Source organism: Balaenoptera ricei, chromosome 9 (assembly GCF_028023285.1).
Source record: "Balaenoptera ricei isolate mBalRic1 chromosome 9, mBalRic1.hap2, whole genome shotgun sequence".
NCBI classification, from domain to species: domain Eukaryota; kingdom Metazoa; phylum Chordata; class Mammalia; order Artiodactyla; family Balaenopteridae; genus Balaenoptera; species Balaenoptera ricei.
The window spans coordinates 27,626,140-27,639,329 of record NC_082647.1 but is presented as its reverse complement, the minus strand read 5'-3'; the positions used below and the strand labels follow the sequence as shown (position 1 = coordinate 27,639,329).

Below are 13,190 nucleotides of genomic sequence, written 5' to 3'. Positions count from 1 at the left end.
TCTTATTATTTTTCTGTGTTGGTGATTATTGAAAATATTGTGAAGTTCTTCTAAATAACTGGATCGTGCCACTGTTATCTCTGTCCTGGATTATGACAAGAGCCTCCTTACAGGCTTCCTGCTGCTTCTTTCTTGTGCCCTTTCACTTTCAGTCTTGCCTCAACATAGCAGCCTAAGGAATCCAGTTAAGCCCAAATCAGACAGTGTCATTCTTCTCTCCAGACTCTCTTAACTCCTTCCCATCTCACTTAGAGTGAAAGCCATAGCTCCAACAAGGCCCTACAAGACCCTCTCTCTTACCTCTCTGTCCCTTTTACTTAGTAACTGGCTTCTTTGAAGTTCCTTAAACATGGCAGGCATGTGCCTGCCACAGGGCCTTTGCACCTGCTTTCCCCCCATGCTTCCCCAGACATCCTCCAGCCTTACTCTTTATCTTCTTCTCAGGTCACTTCTTTTCAGGTTACTGAGGCCTTCCCATCTAAAATGAATCCTTGCTTAATTCTTTTCTTTGTTGTTACCACCAACCAATGTACTGTATATTTTACTCACCTTGTTTATTGCCTGTCTCCCCTGAAAGGATTTAAGCTCTGTGAGGGCAGGTGTTTATGTCTGTTTTGCTCACTACTGTATTCCTAGTACTTGGAATGGGAGCCTGATGTGTAGAAGGTGCTCAATACCTTTGCTATCACCCAGGTGCCAATTCCCCAAAGACCACCAGGAACACACCTGCAGTTCCATGAGTTGGGTAATGACATGTTGCAACAAAGGAAGACACACACCACAGGGAGCTGTGAGGTGTTCCCGTAAGATGGTGTCAGAAAGAACCTGTTACAGAATTTAGGTTTAGTTGGGTGATTTGGCAGAGGGTCTGAGAAAACAGGGATTTTCTCCAGATTGGATGTGGTCAGAAAGCAGGGGCATTTCTATGTTGGGTAAAGAACAGAAGTCAGTCATTTAGCAAGAGAGGGATGCTTGGTGTTCTGTGGGTAGCACAGTGATCTTCGTTTTATTTCTGCTCAGACACAATGAAAAAGTGGCCTTGTTTTATCTCATGTTATTATAGTCTGAGAATAAACTTGAGGTTGGCATTCTATGAGATTGTTTATGTCTAATAGGAGAATAACATGGCCTGGCTGTGAGTGCTGTCAGCTTCTGAAATCGGGGTGGGGGGGTGATTTATTTTAATGCATCACAAGCAAGTAAACTTTGGGGAGGAAGGAGTGAGAGGGGAAATAGGAATAAGCAGGGGACAGAGACTTCTCTGCAGACTCTTGTATCTGTACATGAAGGGCCTCCTCCCCCAAGGGGACCCCTTGTCTTCCTCACCATCCTTTACCATCAGGAGGGGTAGCTGTACTGCGGTGAGGTCTGAGGCCTGCTTGATGGAAGGCAGTCCCCAACTTCCTGTTGTTGGTGTCACGTTCTCTGCTCAGTGGGTGAAGAAGTCCAGAACTGTGAAGCCAAGGTCCAAGCAGTGGTGGCCAAGCCTTCCTCACTGTGGCTCTTGCTTCCACCAGGGGAGGTTCTGAGGAGAAAGCTGCTTCCCTTTACCATCTGGCTTTCACGGATGTGTCACTTTGCTGGGAATCATTTATCCAGGGCCCTTCAAAATGTCTTCATGGAAGTTTCCCAGTTGGAGGAAGGGAACTAGTCCTTCACATATGTTCTCAGAACAAACCTAAGAAGAGAAAACTGGGTGATAAAATTTAGGGGAAAAATCCAGATTGAACTCCTCACCATCCCCACCCCCAATATCCTACCAATTCTTCCTAAAATCCCACTAATTCGAGATTTGTTTAAAAAAGCAAAACTTCCTGGAAAGATTATGAGAGTGGGGAAGGGAAAAAGACAAGGAAAGTGCTACTGGTGACTCATGGTTAAGTGTGGATAATTCACAGATTGTTATGCTGTGACAACTAGTCAAGATACAGGTAGAGCTTGGCAGTGGGGATTTTGATGGCCTGGGTAGGATGAGGGAAAGGGGTTTAGAGGGATTCTGAAGCCAATGGCAGGCCTGGGGAGGTTCCCTGGTGAAGGAACCTTAGAGGGTGGGAGAAGCACACAGCTAATGATAGCACAGCGGGAGCAGGGGACTGAAAAGATTGTCTGGGAGGTGCCGAGCGAGGACAAAGCTGCCACTTCACATCAACACCATGGCTACCAGACTGTGGGCGCCCTGATAGGCACTGCCACTCCCAGAATTTCTGGAATTTCTGTTATCACTGGCACCACCACCTTTTAGCCACTTTGATTCCCAAGATCTCAATTCAAAGTCTAGAGTGGGCTGCATCTAATTGTCCTGGCCATGGTCACATACCAGTACCCTAGCGGCAAGGAAGCCTGGGAAAGCAACCAGACATTTGGCTTATTGAATGAAATAATAAAAAGGTATTACAAAATTAAATGAGATAAATATTTATTCAGGAAGTAAGCACAGAGCCTGGGATTTGATGAGTTTTCCAAAATGGTAGTGAATACTATTTTACATCTTTATTTGATCGTGAGCTTTTTTGAGGGCAAGGACCACATCTTATGCATTTTGTATTCTGGACACAGCATCTGATGCTCCATGAATGTTTGTTGAGTTGCATTGCTTCCCCCTGAATAGAAGTTAGGTCACCGCACTCACTTCTATCTCAATTTATTTATAGGGATCTTTAAGACCTTTAAATAAAACGTACTTAAAGATGTAAATAGATAACAACTATAATAATATCCAGCCAACATTTGAGTCTTTTTCCTCAAAATTATCACTAACAGAAAATTAAATCTCTCCTCAGGTCTTCCAGAGTGCATTAAAGCAGGAGAGAAGATTTTTATCTTATCATGAAACCGTTATCTGAAGGACAACTAAGGTTTTGTGTTGTTCAACCAATACATCTCACATCATGGCTGCTCATACTTTTCATTCTGAAGTCTATCTCTTCCCTAAAACCTGCCCAACTTCCAATTTATCAAAGGAAACCTTTTATAGCTGCCTGGAATGCTCCAACAGATCAGTGCTTGATAAAATATAATTTAAAACTAAATTTGAAAATGTTTCAGGTGATTGGAAGTCCACTGGCCAGGGCCAGGGGGCAAAATGTCACTATATTTTATGTCAACAGATTGGGATACTATCCATGGTATACATCCCAGGGAGTTCCCATTAATGGGGGTCTCCCCCAGAACATAAGTTTGCAGGTACATCTGGAAAAAGCTGACCAAGATATTAATTATTACATCCCTTCTGAAGATTTCAGTGGACTTGCTGTTATAGACTGGGAATATTGGCGACCCCAGTGGGCCAGGAATTGGAACACAAAAGACGTCTACAGACAGAAATCAAGAAAACTTATTTCTGAGATGCAAGAGAATGTATCAGCTGCTGATATTGAATATTTAGCCAAAGCAACCTTTGAAGAATGTGCAAAAGCTTTCATGAAGGAAACCATCGAACTGGGAATTAAGAGCAGACCCAAGGGCCTTTGGGGTTACTATTTATATCCTGATTGCCACAATTATAATGTTTATGCCCCAAACTATACTGGGTCATGCCCAGAAGAAGAAGTTTTGAGGAACAATGAGCTCTCTTGGCTCTGGAACAGCAGTGCTGCTTTATATCCTTCTATCGGTGTCAGGAAATCTCTTGGAGACAGCGAAAACATTTTGCGTTTCTCTCAATTTCGGGTGCATGAATCCATGAGGATCTCCACCATGACATCCCATGATTATGCTCTGCCTGTGTTTGTCTATACAAGGTTAGGCTACAGAGACCAACCTTTATTTTTTCTTTCTAAGGTAAGAAAGATACCCCTTGACAAAGATAAGGAGATTTCCTCTTATCTCTAAGAGAGACATTTCTTTGCTAATTATGTTCTTTAAAGAATTCCAGAATAGTGGTCCATTAGATAGGAGCATAATTCTTCCTCTGAGTAGTCATCCACTCAGATTCTTCATTTGTACAGGCTGAATTTTGATTATCTCATTTATTACTTGTCTTTCAAGGGACAAAGTAAGGAGGGAAGGGGTTAAAGTGCAATGTCAGCAACTACTTCCCTCTCCCCAACTTTGATTGTGTTCCCTTACAGCTGGTCTCTTGCGAAGGTTACTGACACAATGGGGGTGAACAGTTTGGGAAATCAGAGAAACTGTTTAAAATGGAGTCATTTGCTCATACGTGTAGAAGTACAATTGTAGACATTTCTGCTGCTGGCCTCATCGTTAAAAATCTTAAGAGGAAAAAGTGTTTTCTTTTTAAGGCACAATAGCAGGTTTTATAAAAGATATAAGGGAGGCACAACAACATGAATATACTCAGAAATACCTAAGATAGTAAATTTTATGTGTTTTTTTCACACAATTAAAAATAATTTTTTAAGGAATAAGGGAGTTACAAATCTGCTAAAAGTAGGTGACCCCTATAGATTTAGCCATCTGGTTTATTCTTGACTCTATGACCACAATTAATGGAAAGTTGGTAAGAGTGGTGTGAGTTTCTAAATTCAAGAGTAAATTCATCACTAGTAGATGGTTTCATAACCCTAGGTTAAAACTTACATATAGAAGTTTTATTCTGTTTGTTTTACTTAAGTCATATATGCAGCCAAAGACCTCACACAAACTGTGAGTGTAGCTTTTAAGATAGATGAACTTTCAGCCCAATTTTCTCTCCCTTACTTTCCCTTTACTACTCTAGTCACTGAAATGGAACCTTGTAGAGATAAAAATTTCAAAGAAGATGCTACTCTAATCTTTGGACTTGGATAATTATGTGTGATTATGAGAAGACTTGAGCCTTGTTCAGACCTTCACATTTGTGATGCAGAGGTATTTTAAGATATTGCTGCACACTAGGGGGTTGATCACCTTTCTTTTTTCTCCACCATAACAAGTTTCAATTTGCCAGCATGTATCAAAATATAAAGACGTTCTGAGTATGAAGCATCCAAAGGAGACTCAGGAAACACCCCAGTGAGGACTCTACCGTGAGCAGTAGGTATCTGTGGAGCAGACAGAGAGGAGAGCTTACACCTCAGAGGGAGAAATGACACAAATACATCAGGATTTGGTCAATGCTGTGCCTCTGACACCACTGATGAGATGAGTAAAGACAAAAATTCTCTCTTGTGAACTGATATTAATACTACCCAGAAAAATCAGCAGCAACTGATTGAGAATGGTAGGAAACTAACACTATTTGGAAGGTGTAAAAAAGTTATCTACATCTTTATAAAATAGTCTTGACTCTAGAATTGAAAGTTAAATACCACCTTCCTCTGTGAAACTTCTTTTGCTTTTCTATGTTTGGCTCAAACAAGTTCCTTTCTTTAGTGATAACAAATTTACTTTTGGCAGAAACAAACTTTAAAGGACAAAGTGTTCATTTCAATAGATTAGTTTAAACGACTGGTACCTTCTGCACATTCTGCAAGCCAACGGTAAGCTCCTTCTTGAACAGCTACAGCCTCAGAACCATTTCTGTTCCCTCTAAGGGAAGAAGGAACAACAGTTAGGGTCAAACCTAGAAACAATTTTCTTTGTTAGTCCCGTGGTATCATTCTGTAACCTTTCTGAATGGCAAGGCATTTCCACATGTTTTAAACCATCAAACCACCATTTTATTCCATCCTCAATAAAAACCTGCCCACAAGCTTCTTAAAACGTGATATTCACTTATACCAAATTGTAAATACTAGTAGTGGCTTCCATTTCTGCCTTCCCAAAGATATCTGCATTTTAAAATGTTTGTGTGTGTACACACATATAATTAGGATTAGAAAAACAACTTACCAATAAGTACCAAATCTCTTAACCTCTCCAGACCTCAGTGCCTCATTGTCTTAATCTACAAAATGGCACAATATTACCTGCCCTATCTACTTAGGAGAAATATTATGAAAATCAAATAAGAAGTTAAAAATGAAAATTGAAAGCACTACAGAAATATATGTGGTATAGATAACACTTTTTAACAAGTATCAGAGTCTTAAACTTGAAAGGGGAATATGTAAGAATGAAATTTCAGTCGGCAGCCATAGCTTGGGGGAATCATATGCGGGCTGTAAAGCCTCATTTCACACAGTAGATTGCCTATACCACATATATAAATGCAATTTAGATATTGTTGATACTATGCTTTTAAAAAATAATGAAAGGAGGGCTTCCCTGGTGGCTCAGTGGTTGAGAATCTGCCTGCCAATGCAGGGGGCACGGGTTTGAGCCCTAGTCTGGGAAAATCCCACATGCCGCGGAGCAACTGGGCCCGTGAGCCACAATTACTGAGCCTGCACGTCTGGAGCCTGTGCTCCGCAACAAGAGAGGCCGCGATAGTGAGAGGCCTGCGCACCGCGATGAAGAGTGGCCCCCACTTGCCGCAACTAGAGGAAGCCCTCGCACAGAAACGAAGACCCAACACAGCCATAAATAAATAAATTAATTAATTTAAAAAAATAATAATGAAAGGGATTCTCTTGACTATAGATTTAAAGATGTTTTCCCCTGTAATTAATTAATATTCCCTCTGATAACACACAAAGGGAGCACATTAGTGATGGTCCAGCTCCCCGCAGTGGGCTCCTGACTTACATGCACTGTGGTAAAGCTTCAGGGACTGAAACCCAAGTGTAAAGAATGAGTCCTCCGGGTGTCCCTACTCTTAACTTCCAAAACCTTGATTTGAGCCAAGAATCATGGGTAGGGCAAGACTGCCTTACACCAGGCTGGGACCTGGAAGATGTGTTGCTATTACATCAGGTGCTCTTCCTTTATTTCTCCTTTCATGTGGCTTATGCACTCAGGTGGTCCCAATTTACTTTTAGAGACATCTTACCTGTGACTTCCCTCACTGAGAAGTGCCCCTGCTTTTTTGGCCCCCCAAGCATAGCTGTTCTGTGATTCATTTAGCACCCTGCTCTCAGCTAGGTGACGGTGGGCTAATTTGTTAGAGGAATTTGCCTAAATATCTGCTAGTGACTCCTTACCTCTAGTCAACACATGCTAGAAGACTTGCCACTTTGAATCAGTCCCAATAAACTCTCTTTGATAATGACACTAAAGGACACATTGGAAAGAAACGAACAAACATTCCCTCCTGATATCAATCTCAGAAGCTGTGGTTTTCACCACAAACATCTGTAGTTTCTGTACTTACTGAATATGGATCAATAACCTGTAAATACAAAATGTGGATGCTCTGTCTCCTTCCTCCCTCTGATGACAAAGCCTTAACCCAAAGGAATTCATGGGAGAGCTCCAGTTTCCAGTTGAGCATATAAGAAACTTGGAAGTTGCAGCTCAGTCCTAATAAGTAAAAAGCTAAACAAACTGAAAAATCAACTCTTCTTAGATTAATAAGAGAAGTGTGGACACATAGGGCAAATTGCTGCCCTCAAAATTGGAGAGACAGACGGGTGAAAACAGAGAATCACAACTTACCAGATTGGAAACCCACGAGCAGAAACCTCTGTGGGAACCATTGCCAGAGTAGGGAAACCTGAACCGTAACTGGGAAACTGCTCAGCGTCCACAAGTCTGAGAGATTAAAATTCCATGGGGACCCAGTCATGGGGGCTGGGGGAGCACATTTTTGTGAGTTTTACCTCCAGGAGCTCACCAGGTCCTCACAGTGAATATTGGAGAAAACCTCCCCTCATGCATCTAGCAGGCAAAGGGGAAAAGGAACCATTTTGAGTACTCTAGAGCATGCTGTTCTGAACAAGGTCCACCCTCAGGAGAAACTGTTTAACCACAGCCAAACCTGCTGAGGTTTTTGTTTTTTTTTTTTTTTTTTAATTATTTATTTATATATTTTTTAAATTTAATTTATTTATGGCTGTGTTGGGTCTTCGTTTCTGTGCAAGGGCTTTCTCTAGTTGTGGCAAGTGGGGACCACTCTTCATCACGGTGCGCAGGCCTCTCATTATCGCAGCCTCTCTTGTTGTGGAGCACAGGCTCCAGACACGCAGGCTCAGTAATTGTGGCTCACGGGCCTAGTTGCTCTGCAGCATGTGGGATCTTCCCAGACCAGGGCTCGAACCCGTGTCCCCTGCATTGGCAGGCAGACTCTCAACCACTGCGCCACCAGGGAAGCCCCCATGCTGAGGTTTTATCAGAGCCTAACTGATCTGTGGAAAAGGAAATACTCAACTCCAGCTGGCTCTAGTTTTCCACTTGGAAGAAGGGAGATACCCATCTCTAGACCCATCTAGGCAGCCTGTCCCACCTAAGGGGGTGGAGGGAACAACTGAGAAGCAGTTGTGAGGTTCACAGTCCAGAGGAAAAGGCTCACTAAGACTGAGACCTAATCATAGGGCTGTAGAACCCTTCCATTCCCCCTACACCTTACTAGAATATTACTAAAGGCCTATTTACAGAAGTTCCTTTTATCCAGTATGAGCTATCTGCCGATTGAGAAAAATTAAATCATGCCTAGCTATCAAGAGAAAAATTACAAGACATACTAAAAGGCAAAAACACAACTTGCAGAGTCAGAGCTAGACTCAGATATAGCAGGGATGTTGACTATCAGACCAGGAATTTAAAACAACTATGATATGCTAAGGGCTCTAATGGATAAAGTGGAATGAATGCAAGAACAGATGGACAATGTAAGCAGAGAGATGGAAGTTCTAAGAAAGAACCAAAAAGAAATGCTAGAGATCAAAAACACTGTAACAGAAATGAAGGATGTCTTTGGTGGGCTTATTTTTAGACTAGACACAGCTGAAGAAAGAATCTCTGACCTTGAAGATATCTCAATAGAAGCCTCCACAACTGAAAAGCAAATTAGACTGAAAAAAAAACCAAAACAAAAACAAAACCCAGAACAGAATAACCAAGAACTGTGAGAGAGCTAAGAAAGGTGTAACATACACATAATAGGAATTCATGGAAGAACATTAGGGAATTTTGCCCCTCTGATCACATCATGTGACTATCGCATCTCTATATTCAGGAAAGTTTCAAAGTGAGTGGAGGGAGGAGCTCTGCTCCCTTAGGTCTTTGTCAAAAGAGGCAATGGACCTGAACCCAGCAGAGTCCTCATTCTGGGCTCTGCATGGCTAGCTCCTCCTCTTTCCGGTATTCCTATATCATGGATAATTCTCAAAACCATTTCACTTACACCATCTCATTTGAGCCTCACAAAAACTCCTCCCCTTCCTGTCATGTCAGCTCTGACCTGTTCGGTTGACACCATGGTCCTGGGAAATGGAAATAGATGTGGACCTGAAAAGAAATTAGTTTAAACCAAAATCTCTTCTTTATTTGAGAATTACCAGAAAGTTGCCAAGAAAAAAAAACAAAAACAAAAACAAACTTTAAAAACTGAGATTGTAAAACCTTCATTTTAGTGAACTATAAAAGTGTCAGGTGAGGAGATTTCTCTCTCAAGCACGGGTATTAATATAAAGTGCCCAAGGCAAAATACAGTTTAAAGTCTGCTTTTAATTTCCACCAAATTGCCCAATTACATTTCCAGCTACAGCTGATGGAAATTAATCCTTGGAGTAAAAGGTGAATGCTTATTATTCGAAAGAGTGGGGGAATATATTATAATTTAAGAAACTTATTTAGGGCTTCTCTGGTGGCGCAGTGGTTGAGAATCCGCCTGCCAATGCAGGGGACACAGGTTCGAGCCCTGGTCCGGGAAGATCCCACATGCCACGGAGCAACTAAGCCCGTGCGTCACAACTACTGAGCCTTGTGCTCTACAGCTCACGAGCCACAACTACTGAGCCCGTGTGCCACAGCTACTGAAGCCCGTGCGCCTAGAGCCCGTGCTTTGCAACAAGAGAAGCCACCGCAATAAGAAGCCTGCGCACCTCAACGAAGAGTAGCCCTGGCTCGCCGCAACTAGAGAAAGCCCACGTGCAGCAACGAAGACCCAACGCAGCCATAAGTAAATAAATAAATTAATTAATTTATTTTAAAAAAAAAGAAAGAAACTTATTTAGAAAATCAACTGCAGAAACTTTATTTAGGAAACCAACTGCACACGTTCAACTTTTAATTTCCCTCTGAAATGACCTAGATTCATGTTAATCTTTAAACACTAAAACAGTAATCCTTTAGGATTACAAAACCAAAATTCTCCCTGCTGAAATTTTGTTTTCATCTATCTTAACCATATTGAGAAAACTCCCGGCAGCCTTACCGTGACTGGAGGAATCATAAATAAAGCCCATTAAATCAGGTACTTTAAAATTAAATACAAATAATTTCAGGGACCAAATATAAGGGCTGGATCAAATCGGATCCTGCGGGGCCCTTAACACTGTGTTCATTTGCCTATCCTGGGAAACCAAATGACACAAAACCCCTCCAAGTCACTGCAGAGGCAAAGTTCTCAGGAGAGTGTTGCATACGGGGAAGGGAACTTGGCTAAGATGAATGCAAGGCAGTTGTCACATTTAGAGAAGGAAAACTTCTGGATTCTGTTTCCAGGTCATATACTCATAGCTGGTTTGTGTGTATATACTCCTAGTTAAGTTCAATTAAACAACTTTTGGTGGCTATTTACAGGCTAATTGTTTAAAAGTAATGTCCTGTTTGGCAAAATATAAGTTTAAAAAATATGTATTTAATATGTTTTGATATGATTATAGAGTGAAATGTCTGAGCCCCGGTTCATTTAACATTTGCTGTACTCTAAGAAACTGGAGAATAGTTTCATGTATTATATTGAATTTAGCCTCCAATCCTAATCCCTGGCAGGTTGTTCATATTCAAATGAATATAGTGTAATGAACTATCTTCATTCTAGCAAGATCTAATCAGTACTATTGGAGAAAGTGCTGCCTTGGGATCTGCAGGCATTGTTATCTGGGGAGACATGAATTTGACTTCATCTGAGGTAAGACAGTACCTTGGCGGTATAGTTAATATTACAATATTTACATTATTTGCTCTGTTTTCCTATAGAACTTACTCTAATCACAGCTCTCAGGTCTCCCATAGTAAACCTGCTTTAGAATTAAAGTCCAAATCAGCACCTGATACATAGAAGGAGCTCCATAAAGATTAACTTTTGTTAAGATAGTAATCATAATACTGACGATTGTTGAATATTTACTATATGCTAGGATTGTGCTAAGTGCCTTTTTGTTTCGGATTTGCTCACTTCCTGATCATAATAACCCTTATGAGGTAGGGACTAGCATCCTCATTTATAGATGAGGAAACAAGAAAGGAAATCTAACTAGGGTAACAGTTAGTTAGGTTAGCTAGTGGTGGAGCTGGCACTAACCACAGATGGCATGACCTTGGAGCCCTTGCATTTAGCCATTACATAAAATGTATGACATCATATTTTGAGAAGTGGAATCAGATGGTAATTTTTAATATACATATCGAACTTATTTTTCTTCTATGGAGAAATTAGCTGAAAATTAATAGCATTTAAAATAAGAGTTATGTCTCTTCAAATTTCTTCCAGCTCAAATACTATCTACTCCAAGAAGTCTTCCTAGTTTTCCCCAATCCATATTAATCACAATCTCTTCTGTATTTCCAGATGTTGTTTGTTTATATCCCTATAGTGTAATGCATTTTGCCTTGAATTATAATACTTGTATCCTCAATGCTTTTATTTATTTATTTATTTATTTATTTATTTATTTATTTATTTATTTATTGCTGTGTTGGGTCTTTGTTGCTGCATACAGGTTTTCCCTAGTTGCGGCGAGTGGGGGCTACTCTTCGTTGTGGTGCACGGGCTTCTCATTGCGGTGGCTTCTCTTGTTGCAGAGCACGGGCTCTAGGCACATGGGCTTCAGTAGTTGTGGCTCACAGGCTCTAGAGCTCAGGTTCAGTAGTTGTGGCGCATGAACTTAGTTGTTCTGCGGCATGTGGGATCTTCCCGGACCAGGGCTTGAACCCGTGCCCCCTGCACTGGCAGGCGGATTCTTAACCACTCTGCAACCAGGGAAGCCCTCAATGCTTTTTGTTAAATTGAATTTTTTGCAAGTTCATGGTGATCTGATATTATTGTTAGAATTTCACAGGCTCAATTTGTTGCTACCAAGACATTGTTCATGAAACTATTTGTGACAATATAAAGTTAAAAGTGTCCTCTGTCCACATATGAGAATTAGGTAGAAACTGAGGATCAGTACCTGACTCCCCAGGTGTGCTACTTCCCCTCCAGCCCATGTGGCTCCTGAGAAGAGCATCATCAGGAAGCTGAGTGCACAACCAGGTGGCCTCTGTTTAGAACACACAATAGGAACCACACACAAATGACCTGGTCAGCCTTCCAGGCTTTCCTGTGTTTGAATTGTATAGAGGAGGCTAGATCCCAGGGCAGTCGGTATTTGAGCATAATAAACAGGAAAATCCAGAAGGCTCAGGTTGATGGTCAACAACACTTTGGTAGAACATGATGATTCAGGTTCTAACACAACCCTGAAAGGCACACACACCTGAAAGGTGGCCAAAGGACAGCAACTCTGGCACGATTTCTCAATTTGGGTTTGTTCCTCTTTTTCTCACACCCATTAACTTGGGATCTAGAAGGAAGAAATAAAGGGTGTAAACTGAAAGAAGGTAATGTCATATATGCTGAGACTGGGGCCCATTTGCAAGTTCAGATAGCCTGTGGTAACATATTCTCCATCTCCTGTCACGACCACCTCTCATTTTTCTGGTCTGGGTCCCCTGTGTTACAGCACTTGAACCTAAGAGTTCATGGGCTGGAACCAAGCCATTAAGTTTCAATCAAGTCCAAAGAGTTGCCTTGTGGATCTAGATGCTCTAACCCTACCAGTACCAGAAGAAGCACTAAATCCCATTTGTTTCTACATTTCTAGGGCAACTGTACAAAGGTGAAGCAGTTTGTGAGTTCTGATTTAGGGAGCTACATAGTCAATGTGACCAGAGCCGCTGAGGTGTGCAGCTTTCACCTCTGCAGGAATAATGGGAGATGCGTAAGGAAGGTGTGGAAAACGCCTGATTACCTTCACTTGAACCCTGCAAGTTACCACATAGAGGCCTCCGAAGATGGAGAATTTACTGTGAAAGGCAAAGCATCTGATACAGACCTGGCAGTGCTGGTGAAGAGATTCTCCTGTCATTGTTATCAGGGATACGAAGGGGCTGATTGCAGAGAAATGAGGACAGCCGATGGCTGCTCTGGGTTTTCCTCTTTTTCTGGCTCACTAATCACATTGTGTCTGCTGGTTTCCGCAGGTTATCAGAGCATTCATTTGTGA

The 13,190-nt window shown here is 41.5% G+C and overlaps 1 protein-coding gene across 1 annotated transcript; it reads left to right on the top strand.

Moving 5' to 3' along the window:
• Positions 1-2,799: 2,799 nt before the first annotated feature.
• On the top strand, positions 2,800-13,190 carry HYAL4 (hyaluronidase 4). Its single transcript, XM_059932664.1, has 3 exons — positions 2,800-3,780; positions 10,745-10,834; positions 12,789-13,190. Exons 1-3 carry the CDS (start codon positions 2,827-2,829, stop codon positions 13,188-13,190), a joined length of 1,446 nt encoding a protein of 481 aa, XP_059788647.1. The 5' UTR covers positions 2,800-2,826.